Source organism: Zea mays, chromosome 8 (assembly GCF_902167145.1).
Source record: "Zea mays cultivar B73 chromosome 8, Zm-B73-REFERENCE-NAM-5.0, whole genome shotgun sequence".
Lineage (NCBI taxonomy): Eukaryota > Viridiplantae > Streptophyta > Magnoliopsida > Poales > Poaceae > Zea > Zea mays.
The window spans coordinates 52,396,531-52,418,867 of record NC_050103.1 but is presented as its reverse complement, the minus strand read 5'-3'; the positions used below and the strand labels follow the sequence as shown (position 1 = coordinate 52,418,867).

Sequence of the window (22,337 nt, the reverse complement as noted above, 5' to 3'; positions counted from 1 at the left end):
TAATTCCATACTCAGGGTTTTATTCCCCGTTGTTTTTAGGTGAGGAAGCAACCAACTTTTGTTGCTTCTGTTCTAAGGTGGTACCGAAGGAAGAACACCAGGAGTAAAGCTGCGGGAGGAAAGAATCCTCCATAAAAACTTTTGTCTGATACTTATCGGGAGGGGTTTTTGCCTCCCATGGTGTGTAATAATATTACTCTGCACTCATAGGTTATATCCTAGTATGTAATATATAACTTTGTCTTACTTTTAAAATAAAGGTAAGTTTATGTAATCGCTTCATCATTCTCGTAACTCTAATGCTTGTAATGTCTGCGTGACGGGTGAAACGCTCTTGGGAAAGGTAAGAAAAGCAGATACCGAACTTGTCAAGTGATTCAGGGGCACCTACAGGGTTGTCTGAGGTCCGTTGGACAAGGACAACTGTAGGTGGGCCTAATGACTTGGGAGGTTCCGTCACAGTAAGAACGGATAAGAACTTGATAACAGCATTCCATTGAGCGAGTTGTCACCACCATTCCCCTGTTGTCGTTGGTTTTTCTGCTTTTGGTGTTTTGGTGTTTGCGCTAACTATGGCAGGAGCACACGAGACGATGGATGTCCAGTTGCAGGAAGTAAGGGGACAAGTTGATGGACTTGCTGCTGACATTAGGACGATGCATGAATGGCTTGATTCAACGGTCACTTCGACGACCGCGCGTTTCAACTAGCTTGACCTTGCTCAAACGGCGACTCGCACCACACTCGACACCATCCTAGCACGCCTTGATGCGTTGACCACAAAGATGGAGCAGGACTACGGCGGTGACACTGAGCAGGACGATGGAGATCGTCGTGGTCGTGCACGCCATGTGGTTCGTCATCCCCCTAATGACTTATTTGCTAAGATTAAATTTAAAATTCCATCTTTTAATGGTAAATATGATCTTGCTGCATATCTTGATTGGGAATTGGAGGTAGAACAAAAAATTTCATGCCATGATATTCCTGCTAATAGCCAAGTGAAGGCTGTCATTAGTGAATTTACCGATTTTGCTTTAATTTGGTGGCGTGAGTATAAACAAAAACTTCCCATTAACAGTGTCACTACTTGGACCCAATTAAAAACGGCCATGCGCCACAGATTTGTTCCTTCCTATTATACCTGTGATTTGCTTAACAAAATGCAGCGTTTTCAACAAGGTTCACAATCTGTTGAGGAATATCACCAGGAGTTACAAAAGGGTATGCTTCGTTGTGGTTTGGTTGAGTCGGATGACGCTGCTATGGCGCGTTTTCGTGGTGGTTTGAACAGGGAAATTCAGGATATACTTGATTATAAGGATTATTTTGATATAACCACATTGTTTGAATATGCTTGCAAAGCTGAACATGAAGTGCAGGGACGACGATCAAAGACATATACTAACTCTTTTGCAGGCCGGGGTTCGACACACAACTCAACTCCTTCCAGCCCTGCACCTTCTACGCCTAGCACTACACCGCGCACGGGGACGACCAAGCCAGCGGCGCCCCCTGCCAAAGGCGCCATTTCTTCCAAAGGACGTACACGGGATATTCAGTGCCATCGTTGCAGAGGGTTTGGGCACATGATTCAGGACTACCCAAACAAGCGTACCTTGCTTATACGTGACAATGGTGAGTACTCTTCAGCCAGTGATTCTGAGGAAACTAGTCATGCTATGATTGCCACTAACCATGCAGAAAATGAGGAAGTCCACGTTGATCCCATCGACGCCGATAGGTATGAAAGTCTTGTTGTGCAGCGTGTTCTCAGCACACAGGTTGCCCAGGCCGAAAAAAATCAGCGACACACTCTATTCCATACCAAGGGCGTTGTGCACGAATGGTCGATTCGCATCATCATCGATAGTGGCAGCTGCAACAATTTGGCAAGTACAGTTTTGGTAGAGAAATTATCCTTGCCCACTCGCGCATACCCACATCTGTATCACATTCAATGGCTTAATGATGGTGGTAAAATAAAGGTAACACGTTCGGTACGTGTCCTCTTTTCGCTGGGTTCTTATTCTGATTATGCTGATTGCGATGTTATTCCTATGGAAGCATGCTCTTTGTTATTGGGTCGACCTTGGCAATATGATACTGATAGTTTACATCATGGTCGTTCAAATCATTATTCTTTCATGTTTAAAGGCCAGAAATTAATTATACATCCAATGAGACCTGACCAAATTTTGAAAGATCATCTTACTAGGGCTGCTAAAACTGCACAACAAGTCAAATCGCCATCAGCCGCACCTATTAAATCTGAAATCAAGTTGCACTCTCCTGTTTTTCTTGCTACACGTGCTGATTTTGATGATCTCCATGAAGCTCATATGCCCTGTTATGCACTTGTATGCTCGCGCATGCTTGTTCTGCTTGATGATGCACCGTCTTTGGATATACCCCCTGCTGTTGTTAACCTTTTGCAGGAGTATGCTGATGTTTTTCCTATGGACTTTCCACCGGGTCTTCCTCCGCTCCGTGGCATTGAGCATCAGATCGATCTAATTGTGGCGGAACCGCCCGAATTATTCCAACTTAAGTGCCTAAGTCCCGCCTTAGAGGCTAGACCACACTTAAATAGGAATAAACCGTCAGTCCCTCGGATCTAGTCTGATAAAGCCACTTAACCAGGATCGAATACCACTAGCTCACTCGAAGGTGAGGCACAGAGAAATACAATAAAACATAATACCACAAATTTAATAAGTACCATTAGTGATTACATTATCGGAGTTTTAGAAATAATAACCATAAATTTAATGCAGCGGAAATAACTAACGGAGAAAACCGAGTAACATGGCGAAGCCTGGCCACGCTACTCCTCCTGGTCCTCTCCTGCGGAAGCAATAACCCTCTCGACCATCTATCCCGGTGGCAGGGATGAAGGTCAAGTCACACCATCAACCATAACAAGGAGGTACCTGCAAAAATTATGCCACAAGCAAGGCTGAGTATACTAATACTCAGCTAGACTTACCCGGTGTGAGGAGTCTACTCCTCTACCTCTAGACATGCAGCTGTTTGGCTGAGGGGTTTGGTTTGCCAAAAGCACTAGCTGAGTCTAAAAACAAGTTTTAGCTTTTCAAGTTTTAGTAGAATCCTTTTAGACTAGATGTGTACCTAGCTAATCATACATGGTATCAAACATTTTTACAAATCAACATCTTTTGCCAGTCACCTCATTTCCACTTATTACTCAATGTAGCAGCATGGATCAAGCAGTCTCATTAGCTGCGAGAAGCAGACGATTTGAATCGAGTTTTTAAACCTTGCAAGGTAAACCTAAACACACGACATGCAGGGGCACTCCGTCCCCACACACATCAACCGTCCCCATCGATTCCCCGTCAGCAGAGAGGGGCTCACCGCCTTGGCGTACAATGCCTCACTGACCCCGACTGCCGTCGTGCAGTGACCGCACTTGTACCCACCATAACTGGAATGGGAGACCTCGTCTCAGGTCGCGTGAGGAGGGCAATCTGCTGCCAGGTTCAATCAGGTACTAGGCTTACCGATTTACCATATTTCTCGGCATATGTTTAGTACGTTCAAACGCTTGACTCACGGTACCACACCATAATCCTTATTCAAATTTTCATCCCGTAGACAACCAATCCCCATGGATTGTTGCCCACAAACCAACATCAGTATGATATGAAAGTGGGTACAATCAATGTCCTGACCTCGCGCGAGTGCTAGAAAAATCACTCGACTTCTACCGAGATCCCTAATTAGTAAAGCAGCTACTCGACCTAGCATACTAGTATTCATCTCAACAGGATTCCTGAGATCATGCAACTAGGGTTTCACACAACTCCTACACTTAAGTGCACATTCAATCCTACAATCAATAAGTGTAGTAAAATAGCATAAATAACAGGTTATGCATAAAACCGGGGCTTGCCTTTAATTTAACACTTAGACAGTGTTTGCTGGGGGAGGGTACTCGCTTGGCGAGTATCCACTGGTTATGTCCATCCTTCCTTGGGTCGTCCACCGATTGCATCTTGTGGGTGGCACCACATCACTTGCACGATCGTCATCACTCGGTCCTAAATGAGGTGCAAGATGCATATGTATGAATATAATGAAAGTAGCACAAAAATAGCACAAGGTATATCAAGACACAGTGGCGAACTAAACATTAATTAGTAAGACACTGCAACGACTACACGCAAGCGCTAGCTATTCGTACGTCATCAACGTTCATCATTAACACCATTAACAAGACGACCACATTTTGTATATTTACACAACCCAACTACGACATCACAAGTACGCGCATTTTATTTATTTGGATACGGCTTTTCATTAGTTCTTCTAGTGATCATACAAAAGCATCCCAAACACAGGTTTAACAGAGGACACAGCAAGCAAGCACATAAATCATGGAACACATGTTAACTTAAGTTTAGACATTACAAGTCTAAGTACGTTAAGTGCTAACTAAGCATTTTTAGCCAAAAGGGTGAACTAACAATCAAATAAGCACTAGCAGAATTTTTAGACAGCAATACAGCAGTCACTTGTTTTAATCATAACTCTTTAATTATTAGTCCAAAAATATCAAACTAGGATTTTCTGGAAAGCTTAAAAAGTGCTCTACAACTTTGGTATTTTCATTACAACATGATTCAGCACTTAGCAAGGTCAAAACATGCCAATACTACAGTGCTGTTCAAATTTGGACAGATTCAGACTTGCAACTTCAAAAATCCACAACTGAAGATTCAAACATCCAAACAAAGTGATTTTAGACTTTCTGGAAATAAAGTTAAATGTTCTACAAATTATTTATAAACATCATTGGCTAGTTTAATATGTATCAAGGGTAAAATACACTATGAAGGTTGTGCTGTCCAGAACTGGACAGATTCAGTCTTCAGACTTTAAACATCCATAACTTAATCTTCAGACCACCAAAAATAGTGATCCAAGACTTTTTGGAAAGCTTGGCAATTGTACTACATAACTTTTATAATCACCAAGAAGTGATTCCAGGTTTAACTAAATCAAATATTACAGTTTTCGAAATCCGTTCTGACGGTGGACAGAACACAACAACCAGTCTGTAAAATTCATAACTCTTAAACCGTCAGGCCTATAGTTATGAAATTTTAACACAAGCAAGATAAGAAAAGCCTCTACAACTTTCTTATAATTGACAAGGACTGATTCTAACATTAACTTAAGCAAACAATGCAGTTTCTGAAATCTGTACAGAATTTGGACAGATTCAGTTACTGAATTTGTAAAAAGCACAACTCCTAAACTGTCAGTCCTATGGCTGTCAAATTTTAACACAAGTAAGATAATAAAGTTATCTACCACTTTTCTATAGAAAACACAATTTAGTTCATCAAACATACAGCACAACTAAAACAGTGCGTGCAGCCCAAAACAGAAATTAATAAATTTCAGCTCCTATACAATTCAAGAATTGCCATGTTTTAGAGACTTAAATCATTCTAACACTTTGACAATTGTTAGAGTTAAAATAACTAAGTGAGAACTAACATGTAGACTTACTAATTTTTATACAAGTTATTTTGCGCACTAAAAGTACCATACTCAATTAACAATACATTATCTATAACAATCAATATCGAAGCGCTTTTCACCAATAGTTTGCATTTTAATTTAGACATCACCTAAGCACTACTACTTTTCATTCGCAACCATAACCATACACATTTAGACCACAACAAGCAATTCATCGCGACTACAAACTTAACCAAAGCCATCTAACAAGTCGGCTAGCCAGAGAAACAATATAGGCCGCTATACATCACACGCGTCGGCTAGTCTATTATTATCGAAATCTGAGACACAACATGTATATGACAATCACTTAACAAAATCGACTCCTACTTAACATGAGTTGGTTAATTGCAGTATTGGACTTAGCGAACCATTTTAGATATCACAACTCAAAAACATGGGTTGGAGCAGATTAATCAGCTTTTCCTAATCATTGCTCAACTTAAAGTTGTTACTACACAGGTCACTTGAAATGGCACATTTTTGGGATCTAACATAGAGGCAATTACACATGGCGTAAAACTCCATAAGACTACATTTGCTACTGAAGGACCTAAAGCACTTATGTGCATATCTTAACGGATTGTTCTTCAATTTTAACAAGGACCGACTTATGAACGCTACTCGCCTCCAATAATTATTGGGCTGCGATAACGCTCGTATAAGACCTCTAATCGATCAACAAGACATTTATTTATCCAAAGGGGCATGGAATGTGATAATTGACAAAGCAAAGCATCACATTGCCATACAACAAAAATCATGAGAACACCGATAGATACTATCCACTAATCGTTTGAAAAATTAAACTTACTTCTCGCTTGCCACTACATCACTCCTTAATCACACAACCATCATGAGCATCCTTCACACGATCATATAATAGCGATCTAAGCGTCGTGTCACAATACATACATCTTTCCTCGTTGCGAGTATAACCACATCGCGGCATATACCCGCACACCTCAAACAAACATCTCACGCCACCACTACTATATCACACCACAGCACTCACACACCTACGTGCACTAATTAAATCCTCGCATCCCACGTATTTCCAATTTACTCATCACATTAAACAACACACCATGTTTGCTTACCAAAACGTGAAGGCAACCTTGCTACGGCCTATAACTGTCGGCGTCTCGAGACCGGGGGGTCCCTAAGCCGACGAGTGAGTGTGCCGCGTGCCCCAGCCCAGATGGGTCGAGCGTGTGGGCGAGCGCGAAGGGGGGAAGCGAGGTGGCCGGAGACGGGCGTGAGAGAGGTGGAAATCCCGCGGCCTTCGTGTTCGTCCCGCGCCCAGGTCGGGTGCGCTTGCAGTAGGGGGTTACAAGCGTCCACGCGGGTGAGGGAAGCGAGCGGCCCCAAGAGAGCGCCTGTCCCGTCCTCGTCCCCGCGCGGCCAACCTTCTCTAAGAAGGCCCTGGTCCTTCCTTTTATAGGCGTAAGGACAGGATCCAGGTGTACAATGGGGATGTTGCAGAGTGCTACGTGTCTAGCGGGGGGAGAGCTAGCGCCCTAAGTACATGCCAATGTGGCAGCCGGAGAGATCTTGGCACCCTGCTGGTGTGATGTCGTGGCTGTCGGAGGAGCAACGGAGCCTGGCGGAGGGACAGCTGTCGGAGCGGTTGAGTCCTTGCTGACGCCCCCCTGCTTCCGTAAGGGAGCTGAGAGCCGCCGTCGTCACAGGGCTAGCGGGGTGCCATCATTGCCTATCTGGCGGAGCTAGCCAGATGGGACACCGGTCTTGTTCTCTGCGGCCCGAGTCGGCTCGGGGTAGGGTGATGATGGCGCTTCCTGTTGACGTGGCTGGCCTGTGCCCTAGGTCGGGCGACGTGGAGGCTCCTCCGAAGCCGAGGTCGAGTCTGTCTTCCATGGCCGAGGCCGAGCCCGAGCCCCTGGGTCGGGCGAGGCGGAGGTTGTTCGGCAGAGGCCAGGGCGGAGTCTGAGCCCTGGGGTCGGGCGAAGCGGAGTTCGTCGTCTTCTGGGGCTGAGCCCGAGTCTGAGCCCTGGGTCGGGCGGAGCGGAGTTCGCCGTCTTCTGGGGCTTAGCCTGAGTCCGAGCCCTGGGTCGGGCGGAGCGGAGTTCGCCGTCTTCCGGGGCTTAGCCCGAGTCCGAGCCCTGGGTCGGGCGGAGCGGAGTTCGCCGTCTTCTGAGGCCTAGCCCGAGTCCGAGCCCTGGGTCGGGCGGAGCGGAGTTCGCCGTCTTCCGGGGCTTAGCCCGAGTCCGAGCCCTGGGTCAGGCGGAGCGGAGTTCGCCGTCTTCCGGGGCTTAGCCCGAGTCCGAGCCCTGGGTCGGGCGGAGCGGAGTTCGCCGTCTTCCGGGGCTTAGCCCGAGTCCGAGCCCTGGGTCGGGCGGAGCGGAGTTCGGCGTCTTCCAGGGCCTAGCCCGAGTCCGAGCCCTAGGTCGGGCGGAGCGGAGTTCGCCGTCTTCCGGGGCCTAGCCCGAGTCCGAGCCCTGGGTCGAGCGGAGCGGAGTTTCCTATGGCGCCTTTGGCAGGGCCTGACTGCCTGTCAGTCTCACTCTGTCAAGTGGCACTGCAGTCGGAGTGGCGCAGGCGGCGCTGTCCTTCTGTCAGACCGGTCAGTGGAGCGGCGAAGTGACGGCGGTCACTTCGGCTCTGCCGGGGGGCGCGCGTCAGGATAAAGGTGTCAGGCTACCTTTGCGTTAAATGCTCCTGCAACTCGGTCGGTCGGCGCGGCGATTTAGTCAGGGTTGCTTCTTAGCGAAGGCAAGGCCTCGGGCGAGCCGGAGATGTGTCCGTCGTTAAAGGGGGGCCTCGGGCGAGACGGAAATCCCTCGGGGTCGGCTGCCCTTGCCCGAGGCTAGGCTCGGGCGAGGCGTGATCGAGTCGCTCGTATGGACTGATCCCTGACTTAATCGCACCCATCAGGCCTCTGCAGCTTTATGCTGATGGGGGTTACCAGCTAAGAATTAGGCGTCTTGAGGGTACCCCTAATTATGGTCCCCGACAGTAGCCCCCGAGCCTCGAAGGGAGTGTTAGCACTCGCTTGGAGGCTTTCGTCGCACTTTTTTGCAAGGGGACCAGCCTTTCTCGGTTGCATTTTGTTCCGGTGGGTGCGCGCGAGCGCACCCGCCGGGTGTAGCCCCCGAGGCCTCGGAGGAGTGGTTTCACTCCCCCGAGGTCTTAATGCCTTGCGTAACGCTTCGGCTGGTCTGGTTGTTCCCTCATGCGAACTGGTCGTAGCCCGGGTGCACGATCGGGGCCCAAGTTCTCGGGCTGGTATGTTGACGCTGTCAACGGTTCGGCCGGAGCCAGGTTTGCGAGAGCAGCCCCCGAGCCTCCGCACAGGGCGAGAGGGCGATCAGGGACAGACTCGGCTTTTTTACATACGCCCCTACGTCGCCTTTCCGCAAGGAGTAGGGGGGAGAGCGCCATGTTACCCTCGATGGGCACCGAACATGGTGTCTCCGGTGAGCTGCAAGCGGGTAATCCGAGTGGACGTCCGTGCCCCGTTCGTTTGGGGTCGGCTAGGGGCCCAGAGGCACGCCCAAAAGTACCTGCAGGTGATCTGCCGGACCCGGTCCCCTGGCGACGGGGTCCGAGGGCTCGATGCCTCCCTCCGATGGGATTCCGTTACAAGATCGCTCCCGCTGGTCTCGGAAATGTCCTAGGGTACCTCGGGAGCGCAGCCCGAGCCTTGGTTATGTATCGAACGTACCCCTGGTCATCCCTCGCTCGGCGTCTGAGGCGACTGTGAACCCTTCGGGGGCCAGCCTTCGAACCCCTGATCAGTAATGGGCGCGGAGCCCGAGTAGCCTGAGGCGGCCGTGGAGCCCTTCGGGGGCCGGCCTTCGAACCTCTGACTAGTAGTGGGTGTAGGGCCCACGCGATCTGAGGCGACTGTTGAACCCCTCGGAGGGCCAGCCTTCGAACCTCTGATCAGTAGGGGGGGCTCGGAGCCTGGTTCCTTCACAGGGAAGGATCCTTTTCGGGGTATCCCCCTTTCCCGGTCCCTGTTGCAAGAGATAGAGAAAGAGGAAAAAAGGAAAAGGATACGAAATCGAACCACGTGGCGTACCTTTTTTGGCGCGGTTATTACGGCGAAGGCGAAGCGTCGCCCGCTTCTCCTGCCAGAAGCGCCGCCTGTCCCGCCGCGGAGTTAATGCGACGGGGTGAGTTGTTGGCAGGGCGGTCGTTGCGCGTGCGCGAGCCATTCGAGGAACGGATCACGGGCGCCCTGTCTTCACGCCGTGAGAGGGGGTTCTCTTGCTGCCCCCGGACGGGACGTGAGTCTGGCCGACGACGTGACCGCTGCTCCCGCCCGCCTGCCACCGTCATTACTGTCGGCCCACTTTCGGCCGTATTTACCGTCGCGCCAGGCTGGCGCTGCTGGGTCGTGCGCTAAGCCGCCTCGAGTCGCGGTATTGGTTCCGCAACCGAAGAGGCGCGGTGGCGGCGCAAGTGGCGGTGCAGTTGCTTGCATGCAGCATCTGACGCGCCGGTTGCGTGACGCGTGGGCCTGGGCCTCCATGCTGGCGTGTTGGGAGTCGGAGAAGCGCGTCCACCTGGCACGATTGCATGCCGCCTGCATGGCTGCCCGCCCCTTCTGCCCGTTGGTCTGGGCAAAAGTGGGGGGTCGCTTGTAACTGCTGGGCGGTTGTGTGCACCCCGCGCGGCGGTTTGGCTTCTTCTGCTCTGAGCCGGTTTGCATGACACGCGGGACCCAGCCCCCACGCCGCAGGGGAGGGCCTTGGAGCGTGTTGGAGAAGACTCAGCCCGTGACGTTTGGGGGCGCACGTAGGGAGAGTTGCCTTTTAAAAGGAGGGCGACCCCTTTCGGGAGGCGACCATGTCTTCTCGCTCCCTTATGCATCGCGTCTTTCCAACTTCCAAGCCCTCGGATGGGGGGTACCCGCCGTCTTTTCGCTTCATCGTTGGAGGAACGCAACTCCGTGGGAGTTGGTACCTTTCAGCCATCGTTCGGCTTCAAGGATTTTCATCACACAGCCCGGTTGCTCCCCTCCGCTGGTGGTCACCCAAGACGGTGACCTCCAGCCCCTGGATGGGGAGAGGCAAGCCGGGCTATGATCCCGCCCTCAACATCGGGGGTGTTCGTCATCCTCGCTGGGGCGGGGAGCGAGGCGAGCCGGGGCTCTACCTCCTGCGCGGGTCGGCGGACCACCTCTTCTTCCAGCTTCTGGTGGTGGCAATCGTCCTCCCGCGCTGCGACGGAGACGTCCTCCAGCCATGCCGGGGAAGGGGAACTGTTGCTGCCCAGCTAGGATGCAACATTTCGTCCTCTCCCTCGCATTCGCGGCGAGGACGGCAGCGAGGATCTGCCGGTGCACTTGGGAGCGGCCCGCTCTTTGGCTTTAATAGCTGGTTCGCGTCCCTTGAGCGGGACCGCGAATGAGAGCCCTCCGGTGGCCGCGTCCACCCGGGACCATGGCTGCTGCTGCAGAGGTCGCTGGCAAGCCTCCCGATGTCCGTCGCCCCGCAGGCTCGAGGTTGCTCATACCCGCAGGGACGGAACCAGAGTTCCGTTTATAAGGGCACTTTGAATGCTAGTGTCTTTGTTCATTATGGTTGTCGAGGCCTGAACATGTATGTAATTTTGGCACGGAGCCGTGTTTTTTCCTCATTTTCGAGCACTAAGACTCGCCTGTTGATTATCTGAACCGCTTCACCAAGCATGAGTCGCCCCGTGTCAAGGTGACGAGTGAGGTATCCGTATCCCGGAGGCGTAGGAGTCCCTCGGCTCGATTGGCCTTGTTGTCTGAGGCTCCTCTAGCTTAGTTAAAGAGACCCCTTGGCCGCTCTTCGATGAGCCGAGGCCAGGGGTAGCGATATCAGCACGAACAGAGGCGGAGTTGGCTCGAAAATGAAAACCTGGTTGGCCGGAGCCTAGCCGGGTTGTCCGTCAGCGGGACCGATGCCGGAGTTGATCAGCCGAGGCCTCGGACCGGGCTGGCGCCCTTAGAAGATGGTTGGCCGAGGCCCCTGGGGTAACCGGCCGAGCCGCCTGCTCGGGCCGGATTCCCGGAGAAGTCCCTGGACCGCGTCGCCGTCCGAGGCTGGGTCGGACCTCGCTGAAGGTGTTGTCGATGCCGATGGTGCTACAGCCCCCTTCCAGCGTGAAGACCCGAGCCTGCAGGATCAGATTGTCTTGTAGCGTGTGCCTTCTGCGGCCGCTGAGGCCAGAAAACACACCCTCGCTGCGTTGTAAAGCTGCGTCTCCCTTCCTCTTATTTCGAGCATCTGGACTTTTTTGTCGGTAACAGGGATGTTTGTGCGAGCGAGGGTTGCTTCTCGCGGAAGGTGATGAGTGAGGTATCCGTATCCCGAAGGCGTGGGAGTCCCTCGGCTCAGTCGGCCTTGCCGCTTACGCGTACTTTCACCCGTCCATGAGGCCCTATCACCGATTCAGTCGGGAAGGCTCAAAGGACCGCTTCGGCAGAAGAGCTTCCGAACGTAAAGACTTGTTCGGTCCGTGGAATCACTTTATCCGAACGCGAGTTACTTATCGCAGAAGGTGATGAGTGAGGTATCCGTATCCCGGAGGCGTAGGAGTCCCTCGGCTCGGTCAGCCTTGGCTGCTTACGTGTACTCCGTCGTTTTCAGAATCCGCTTTTCAAAGTAGTCAAAAAGCACGAAAGATATTCTGCTAAAAGGGACCTTTTTTCGAGGAAAATTTCGACGCAGAGGGGGTCCCCCCCTTTTAGCCCCCGAGGGAGGGTCGGGCTTTGCCGAGGCGAGGCCGACCCTTCCTTGATGACTAAACTTTGCGTGGGTGCGAGGTATATGAACAACTTGAAAACATCTTAAGGGTAGAAGCGACGTAGCTGTTGGATGTTCCAAGCGTTGCCGTAGATCTCGCCTTGATTGTTGGCCAGCTTGTATGTTCCGGGCTTCAGAACTTTGGCGATGACGAATGGCCCCTCCCAGGGGGGCATGAGCTTGTGCCTCCCTCGGGCGTCTTGCCGCAGCCGAAGCACCAGGTCGCCCACCTGGAGGTCTCGGGGCCAGACCCCTCGGGCGTGGTAGCGTTGCAGGGACTGCTGGTACCGCGTCGAGTGTAGTAAGGCCTTGTCCCGAGCCTCCTCCAGCTGGTCCAGCGATTCTTCTCGGCTAGCTTGGTTGCTTTGATCGTTGTAGGCCCTCGTCCTCGGGGAGCCGTATTCCAGGTCAGTGGGCAAGATGGCCTCGGCCCCGTAGACCAGGAAGAATGGCGTGAAACCCGTGGCTCGGCTCGGCGTTGTCCTCAGGCTCCAGACCACCGAGGGGAGTTCCTTCATCCATCGCTTGCCGAACTTGTTGAGGTCGTTGTAAATCCGGGGCTTGAGCCCTTGTAGAATCATGCCGTTGGCACGCTCTACTTGCCCATTCGACATGGGATGAGCCACGGCGGCCCAGTCCACCCGGATGTGGTGATCCTCGCAAAAATCCAAGAATTTTTTGCCGGTGAACTGAGTACCGTTGTCGGTGATGATGGAGTTTGGGACCCCGAAGCGATGGATAATGTTGGTGAAGAACGCCACCGCCTGCTCCGACCTGATGCTGTTCAAGGGTCGGACCTCGATCCACTTGGAGAATTTGTCGATGGCGACCAGCAGGTGCGTGTAGCCCCCGGGCGCCTTCTGCAAGGGACCGACGAGGTCCAGACCCCACACAGCAAAGGGCCAGGTGATGGGTATCGTCTGTAGAGCCTGAGCGGGCAGGTGGGTCTGCTTCGCATAGAATTGGCACCCTTCGCAGGTGCGGACAATTCTAGTGGCGTCAGCCACCGCCGTTGGCCAGTAGAAGCCTTACCGGAAAGCATTCCCGACAAGGGCTCGAGGCGCTGCATGATGGCCGCAAGCCCCCGAGTGTATTTCTTGCAGGAGTTCCTGACCTTCGGCGATGGAGATGCATCGCTGGAGGATGCCCGAGGGGCTGCGGTGGTAGAGCTCCTCCTCATCGCCCAGCAAGACGAACGACTTGGCGCGTCGCGCTACCCGCCGAGCCTCGGCTTGGTCGAGGGGTAGCTCTCCTTGGCGGAGATATTGCAGGTACGGGGTCTGCCAATTTCGATCAGGCGTGGCCCCGTTCTGCTCCTCCTCGACGTGCAGTGCCTCGCCCTCGGGGGCCAAGGGTACCTCGGGCTGAGCCGAGGACGCCTCGGGCTGAGCCGAGGGTACCTCGGGCTGGACCGAGGGTGCCTCGGGCTCGGGCGTGTCGTTGATCTTGACGGAGGGTTGATGCAGATCCTGGGAGAAGACGTCCGGGGGAACCGTCGTTCGCCCCGAGGCTATTTTTGCCAGCTCGTCCGCAGTCTCGTTGTAGCGCCGAGCGATGTGGTTAAGCTCGAGCCCGTAGAACTTGTCTTCCAGGCGCCGAACCTCATCGCAGTAGGCCTCCATCTTCGGGTCGCGGCAGTGGGAGTTCTTCATTACTTGGTCGATGACGAGCTGCGAGTCACCGCGGGCGTCGAGGCGTCTGACCCCTAGCTCGACGGCGATCCGCAACCCGTTGACCAGAGCCTCGTACTCAGCCACATTGTTGGACGTCGGGAAATGGAGGCGTAGCACGTAGCGTAGGTGTTTCCTGAGGGGCGAGATGAAGAGCAGGCCCGCGCCGGCTCCCGTCTTCATCAGCGACCCGTCGAAAAACATGGTCCAGAGCTCCGGTTGGATCGGAGCCGTCGGTAGCTGGGTGTCGACCCATTCGGCTACGAAGTCCGCCAATACCTGGGACTTGATGGCCTTCCGAGGGGCGAACGAGATTGTCTCGCCCATGATTTCCACCGCCCACTTTGCGATCCTGCCCGAGGCCTCTCGGCACTGGATGATCTCCCCCAGGGGGAAGGATGACACCACAGTTATCGGATGAGACTCGAAGTAATGTCGCAACTTTCGCCTCGTCAGGATCACTGCATACAGCAGCTTCTGAACTTGTGGGTAGCGGATCTTGGTTTCGGACAGTACCTCACTGACGAAGTAAACTGGCCTCTAAACAGGCAATGCATGCCCCTCTTCTTGCCTCTCGACCACAATCGCGGCGCTAACCACCTGAGTGGTCGCGGCGACGTAGACCAAGAGGGCTTCTCCATCAGCTGGGGGCACCAAGATAGGCGCCTTTGTAAGGAGCGCCTTCAGGTTCCCGAGAGCTTCCTCGGCCTCAGGGGTCCAAGCGAAACACTCGGCCTTCCTTAAGAGGCGGTACAGAGGCAGACCTCTTTCGCCGAGGTGTGAGATGAAGCGGCTCAGGGCCGCGAGACATCCCATGACCCTCTGTACGCCTTTTAAGTCCTTGATGGGCCCCATGCTGGTGATAGCTGCGATCTTCTCCGAGTTGGCTTCGATGCCTCGCTCGGAGACGATGAACCCCAAGAGCATGCCCCGGGGCACCCCGAAGACACACTTCTCGGGATTGAGCTTGACGCCTTTCGCTTTGAGACATCGGAATGTCACTTCAAGGTCGGAGAGGAGGTCGGAAGCCTTCCTTGTCTTGACTACGATGTCATCGACGTAGGCCTCGACTGTGCGACCGATGTGTTCGCCGAACACATGGTTCATGCACCGCTAGTACGTCACGCCCGCATTCCTCAAACCGAACGGCATGGTGACATAGCAGTACATGCCGAAGGGCGTGATGAAAGAAGTCACGAGCTGGTCGGACTCTTTCATCCGGATTTGGTGATACCCTGAGTAGGCATCGAAGAAGGACAGGGTTTCGCACCCAGCAGTGGAATCCACGATTTGATTGATGCGAGGCAGAGGGTAGGGAACCTTCGGACATGCTTTGTTGAGACCAGTGTAGTCTACACACATCCGCCATTTCCCCCCTTTCTTTCTCACAAGCACAGGGTTGGCAAGCCATTCGGGATGGAATACCTCTTTGATGAACCCTGCTGCCATTAGCTTGTGGATCTCCTCGCCTATCACTCTGCGCTTCTCCTCATCGAATCGGCGCAGAGGCTGCCTGACGGGTCGGGCTCCAGCCCGAATATCCAGCGAGTGCTCGGCGACATCCCTCGGTATGTCGGGCATGTCCGAGGGACTCCACGCAAAGACGTCGGCGTTTGCGCGGAGAAAGTCGACGAGCACTGCTTCCTATTTGGGGTCGAGCCCGGAACCGATCCGGATCTGCTTGGAGGTGTCGCCACTGGGGTCGAGAGGGACGGCCTTAACCGTCTCCGCTGGCTCGAAGTTGCCGGCATGACGCTTCACGTCTAGCACCTCTTTGGAGAGGTTCTCCAGGTCGGCGATGAGGGCCTCGGACTCGGCGAGGGCCTCGGCGTACTCCACGCACTCCACGTCGCATTCGAACGCGTGTTTGTACGTGGGGCCGACGGTGATGACCCCGTTGGGGCCCGGCATCTTGAGCTTCAGGTAGGTGTAGTTGGGGACAGCCATGAACTTCGCGTAGCATGGCCTCCTTGGTACCGCGTGGTAGGTTCCTCGGAACCCGACCACCTCGAACGTCAAAGTCTCCCTTCGGAAGTTGGAGGGCGTTCCGAAGCAGACGGGAAGGTCGAGTCGTTCGAGGGGCTGGACGCGCTTCCCAGGAATGATCCCGCGGAAGGGCGCAGCGCCTGCTCGGACGGAGGACAGATCGACGCGCAGGAGCCTAAGGGTCTCGGCGTAGATGATGTTGAGGCAGCTGCCCCCGTCCATCAGGACTTTGGTGAGCCTGACGTCGCTGACGATGGGGTCGACGACGAGCGGGTATTTCCCCGGGCTCGGCACGTGGTCAGGGTGGTCAGCTTGGTCGAAGGTGATGGGCTTGTCGGACCAGTCTAGGTAGACTGGCGCCGCCACCTTCACCGAGCAGACCTCCCGGCGCTCTTGCTTGCGATGCCGAGCCGAGGCATTCGCCGCATGCCCACCGTAGATCATGAAGCAGTCGCGGACCTCGGGGAACTCTCCTGCTTGGTGATCTTCCTTTTTGTCGTCGTCGCGGGCCCTGCCACCCTCTGCGGGTGGCCCGGCCCTGTGGAAGTGGCGCCGAAGCATGACGCACTCCTCGAGGGTGTGCTTGACGGGCCCCTGATGATAGGGGCACGGCTCCTTGAGCATCTTGTCGAAGAGGTTAGCACCTCCGGGGGACTTCCGAGGGTTCTTGTACTCGGCGGCGGCGACAAGGTCCGCGTCGGCGGCGTCACGTTTCGCTTGTGACTTCTTCTTGCCTTTCTTCTTGGCACCGCGCGGAGTAGACGCCTCGGGAGCCTCTTCCGATGGGCGGCCCTGGGGCTGCTTGTCCTTTCGGAAGATAGCCTCGACCGCCTCCTGGCCAGAGGCGAACTTGGTGGCGATGTCCATCAGCTCGCTCGCCCTAGTGGGGGTCTTGCGACCCAACTTACTCAACAGGTCACGGCAGGTGGTGCCGGCAAGGAACGCGCCGATGACATCCGAGTCGGTGATGTTGGGCAGCTCGGTGCGCTGCTTCGAGAATCGCCGGATGTAGTCCCGAAGAGACTCTCCCGGCTGTTGCCGGCAGCTTCGGAGGTCCCAGGAATTCCCGGGGCGCACATACATGCCCTGGAAATTGCCGGCGAAGGCTTGGACCAAGTCATCCCAGTTGGAGATCTGCCCCGGAGGCAGGTGCTCCAACCAGGCGCGAGCAGTGTCGGAGAGGAACAGGGGGAGGTTGCGGATGATGAGGTTGTCGTCGTCCGTTCCACCCAGTTGGCAGGCCAGGCGGTAGTCTGCGAGTTACAGTTCCGGTCTCGTTTCCCCCGAGTACTTTGTGATAGTAGTCGGGGGTCGGAACCGGGTCGGGAATGGCGCCCGTCGGATGGCCCGACTGAAGGCCTGCGGACCGGGTGGTTCGGGCGAGGGACTCCGATCCTCCCCGCTGTCGTAGCGTCCCCCACGCCTGGGGTGGTAGCCTCGGCGCACCCTTTCGTCGAGGTGGGCCCGACGGTCGCGACGATGGTGCTCGTTGCCGAGGTGGCCCAGGGCCGCAGGCGCGGTGTTGCGCGTGCGCCCGGTGTAGACCGAGGCTTCCCGCATGAATCGGGAAGTCGCGGCATGAGGTTCCGAGGGGTATCCCTGCCTTCGGGAGGCAGAGCTCTCGGCCCGTCGGACCGCAGCGCCTTCCAGGAGATTCTTGAGCTCTCCCTGGATTCGCCGACCCTCGGCGGTTGATGGCTCCGGCATCGCGCGGAGGAGCATCACTGCGGCTGCCAGGTTCTGACCGACCCCACTGGATGCGGGTGGCGGCCTGACCCTAACGTCGTTGGCGACGCGGTGCTGGAAACCCTGGGGCAGGTGACGTATTTCTCTGGCCGGGGGTTGGCCCGCCCATACCTGCCCGACGTCCCGGCGGATCGACTCAAGCGCTCCTGCTCCCTCGTCGAGCCTGGCCTGCGCCCCACGGACTTGCTCGAGCTGTGGGTCGTGACCCCCCGCCGGAACGGGGACCACAGCTAGCTCCCGCGGGATGTCAGCGCGAGGCACCGGCCTAGGGAGATCACCGTCCTCCGGCATGCCGAGATGGTTGCCTTCGGAGGGATCCCCTAGCTCGACGTGGAAACATTCGCGGCTTGGGCCGCAGTCCTCGTCGTCAAGGCTGCGGCTACCGTCGGAACAGTCGGAGAGGCAGTAGTCACATGCGGTCATAAAGTCCCGCATGGCACCGGGGTTGCCAAATCCAGAGAAATCCCAACAGATGCTGGGATCGTCATCTTCCTCGGACCCAGAGGGCCCGTAGGTCGAGACGTCCATCAATCGGTCCCAAGGCGACCGCATACGAAACCCCAGAGGGGTTGCACTCGCCTCAACGAGAGCGCCCGCCAAAGCGAGGTCGCTAGACGGGTTGAGGCCGAGTCGAAATGACGTAAGATGGGAATCAGTCAGTACCTTTTGGTCGACGAGGAGCGACATAGTCACGTCGGGGACTGATTGCACCGTCGTCTCAGGTACGAGGGCGACGTCCCGCAAGCTCTCCGCGAGCGCGCTGGTGTCGTCCACTTGCTCGGGATTGGCGTGTCGCGGGGGGGACGGCGCTCGCCCTCGTCTCAAACGCGAGGTCGACGCCCGACGCGCCCCTCGTTGGGGCGCTGGGGACGTCGATTCGCTCGACAGCCGACGAAGTGCGACCTCCCGCTTGGCCTTGGTTGCCCCGCCTCCTCCTCCGTTGGCGGGGGAGAGGACGGGGCGAGCTCGAATGTTGTTCTTCCACCACGCGGGGAAGATGTCGTCGATTCCGCCGCCGGCGGGCGGGTCATCGACCGCCATTGTCGTTGTCGCGCGGCGGTGGGAGGAGTATCATGTCGTAGCTGCCGTCGAAGGACATGAACTCAAGACTCCCGAAACGGAGCACCGTCCCGGGCCGGAGAGGTTGCTGGAGGCTTCCCATCTGGAGCTTGACGGGAAGCTGTTCGTCAGCACGCAGCAGGCCCCTACCTGGCGTGCCAACTGTCGGCGTCTCGAGACCGGGGGGTCCCTAAGCCGACGAGTGAGTGTGCCGCGTGCCCCAGCCCAAATGGGTCGAGCGCGTGGGCGAGCGCGAAGGGGGGAAGCGAGGTGGCCGGAGACGGGCGTGAGAGAGGTGGAAATCCCGCGGCCTTCGTGTTTGTCCCGCGCCCAGGTCGGGTGCGCTTGCAGTAGGGGGTTACAAGCGTCCACGCGGGTGAGGGAAGCGAGCGGCCCCAAGAGAGCGCCTGTCCCGTCCTCGTCCCCGCGCGGCCAACCTTCTCTAAGAAGGCCCTGGTCCTTCCTTTTATAGGCGTAAGGAGAGGATCCAGGTGTACAATGGGGATGTAGCAGAGTGCTACGTGTCTAGCGAGGGGAGAGCTAGCGCCCTAAGTACATGCCAATGTGGCAGCCGGAGAGATCTTGGCACCCTGCTGGTGTGATGTCGTGGCTGTCGGAGGAGCAACGGAGCCTGGCGGAGGGACAGCTGTCGGAGCGGTTGAGTCCTTGCTGACGTCCCCCTGCTTTCGTAAGGGAGCTGAGAGCCGCCGTCGTCATAGGGCTAGCGGGGCGCCATCATTGCCTATCTGGCGGAGCTAGCCAGATGGGACACCGGTCTTGTTCTCTGCGGCCCGAGTCGGCTCGGGGTAGGGTGATGATGGCGCTTCCTGTTGACGTGGCTGGCCTGTGCCCTAGGTCGGGCGACGTGGAGGCTCCTCCGAAGCCGAGGTCGAGTCTGTCTTCCATGGCCGAGGCCGAGCCCGAGCCCCTGGGTCGGGCGAGGCGGAGGTTGTTCGGCAGAGGCCAGGGCGGAGTCCAAGCCCTGGGGTCGGGCGAAGCGGAGTTCGTCGTCTTCTGGGGCTGAGCCCGAGTCCGAGCCCTGGGTCGGGCGGAGCGGAGTTCGCCGTCTTCCGGGGCTTAGCCCGAGTCCGAGCCCTGGGTCGGGCGGAGTGGAGTTCGCCGTCTTCTGGGGCTTAGCCCGAGTCCGAGCCCTGGGTCGGGCGGAGCGGAGTTCGCCGTCTTCCGAGGCCTAGCCCGAGTCCGAGCCCTGGGTCGGGCGGAGCGGAGTTCGCCGTCTTCCGGGGCTTAGCCCGAGTCCGAGCCCTGGGTCGGGCGGAGCGGAGTTCGCCGTCTTCCGGGGCTTAGCCCGAGTCCGAGCCCTGGGTCGGGCGGAGCGGAGTTCGCTGTCTTCCGGGGCCTAGCCCGAGTCCGAGCCCTGGGTCGGGCGGAGCGGAGTTTCCTATGGCGCCTTTGGCAGGGCCTGACTGCCTGTCAGTCTCACTCTGTCAAGTGGCACTGCAGTCGGAGTGGCGCAGGCGGCGCTGTCCTTCTGTCAGACCGGTCAGTGGAGCGGCGAAGTGACGGCGGTCACTTCGGCTCTGCCGGGGGGCGCGCGTCAGGATAAAGGTGTCAGGCTACCTTTGCGTTAAATGCTCCTGCGACTCGGTCGGTCGGCGCGGCGATTTAGTCAGGGTTGCTTCTTAGCGAAGGCAAGGCCTCGGGCGAGCCGGAGATGTGTCCGTCGTTAAAGGGGGGCCTCGGGCGAGACGGAAATCCCTCGGAGTCGGCTGCCCTTGCCCGAGGCTAGGCTCGGGCGAGGCGTGATCGAGTCGCTCGTATGGACTGATCCCTGACTTAATCGCACCCATCAGGCCTCTGCAGCTTTATGCTGATGGGGGGTTACCAGCTGAGAATTAGGCGTCTTGAGGGTACCCCTAATTATGGTCCCCGACAATAACCAAAACATTTTTATACCTACCCACACTCCAACACAATTGTACACCACATCGACTAAAATATAATTGTACAAACTACAAATCGCATACATCGAATAAACTCTTGTTCTCCAATCGCAAACGCGATTCCACCAATGCGCATAACCGAAACATTTTACACACATCCATTCAAATTAATTAAACGAGTAGATCAAGAGCGACATGCATCGGCTCACCATAAACAAACCCAATCGATGTTTGTGAGGACGATGGAGATTCCTATTTGTGCATCGCTACGAACATCGACAAGCGTCGAGCGGCTTCCCTTCTTCTCGCAAAACACGGGGTTCTCTCCTCCACAAAAATAAAACAGCACACATACACAATTAATCGTATGAAAATAACGTCGATGCGGAACCAAACAAGGAGCGTCGCGGTCTCACCGGGGTGAACGACGTCGATGTTCGGGGCTGCGCAAAAACAGCGAACACTCGGTGGCATCACGGCGTGCTGTCCATTGGCTCCACCAAACAGCGAGCCGGCAGCATGCGGCTTGCTGCACAATTTGTCGAACAGCCGGCGGGCACCACGGAGGACAGCGAGGAGGGGGCTCGCTGCTGGTTTTTCCATGGAAGAAAATGGGGCGTGCTGGATAGAGAGAGCTGGGCGCAGGGAACAGCAAGGGACGCCCATGGAGGGGGCAGATCCGGCCATGGCGTGCTGCTGGCAGGGGCGAGAGAAGCTCGCCGCGCTCTGGACAGCAGAGGGAATGGCTTGCTGGCTTGAGGAAGAAATAGGGGAGGAGGAAGAGGGGAGCCAGCTGGAGTTTTCTGGGCGCCATGGGAGTTGCTGCCGCGCGAGAGAGTAGGAGCAGGGGGGCGCCGTGCCATTGCTGGCCAAGGGGAGGAAGGGCGCTGGGAGGGAGTGGGCAAAGGGAGGCGCCATGGGGAAAGCCCTGAGCTGGCGTGCTGCTGCCTTCCAGGGAGTCGAGTGGGAGAAGGGATGGAGCAGAGCTCGCAGGGGCCGACGGCCATGGAAGCCTGGGCGAGCTCGGCCATGGAGAGAGGGCGCGGGGAAAAGGTGGAGCTGGGGAAGAAGGGCGCCGCTGACCTCTGCTGCCCGTGGAGCAATGAGCAGGGAGCTCGCGCTAGGAGGAGGACAGGGAGGGCGCTCGGCTGGAGGTTGAAGACGACGAAGAAACGCTGCTCGCAGGGGAAACGCCATGGGAGAGAGAGGTGGACGAGCTGCTGCCCTGCGCGAGGGAGAAGGAGCAGCGGGCGTCGAGCAGCTGGAGGGGAGAGCTCACGACCATGGGGGAAAAGAGCTCGAGCTCCATGCTGCTGCCGTGGGGAGAACAGAGAGGAGGATGGCGTGGGGGAGAAGAAGGCTACTGGTGGCGGCTGGAAATTTTTGAGGGGTGGGAATGGAAAATTGCCAAGGGCAAGGGGAGAGGGGTCCTATTTATAGACATGTGGTAGGGTTAGGGTTTTCTTAGTGGGCCTATTGGGCCTGAATGGGCTTGGCCCAAAACGCTAACTCGGGCTGCGCTAAAGTATTTTTTTTTTGAAATAAAAATGCTCCTGCGGAATTCGTTTCTACGGAGAACAGAGCGAATTTGGGTTTCGACGAACGGACGATTGAGCGATTAATTCGGCCGAGAGTTGGATTTGATTTCGCTCGGAAATAATTTTCTACGCGTGATTCGA

General features: G+C 55.9%; 1 protein-coding gene across 1 annotated transcript; it reads right to left on the bottom strand.

Moving 5' to 3' along the window:
- Positions 1–20,670: 20,670 nt before the first annotated feature.
- LOC103635187 (uncharacterized) lies at positions 20,671–22,036 on the bottom strand. The gene has a single exon (XM_020542976.2). The coding sequence runs from the start codon at positions 21,853–21,855 to the stop codon at positions 20,911–20,913; it is 945 nt and encodes a 314-aa protein (XP_020398565.2). The 5' UTR covers positions 21,856–22,036; the 3' UTR covers positions 20,671–20,910.
- Positions 22,037–22,337: the final 301 nt, after the last annotated feature.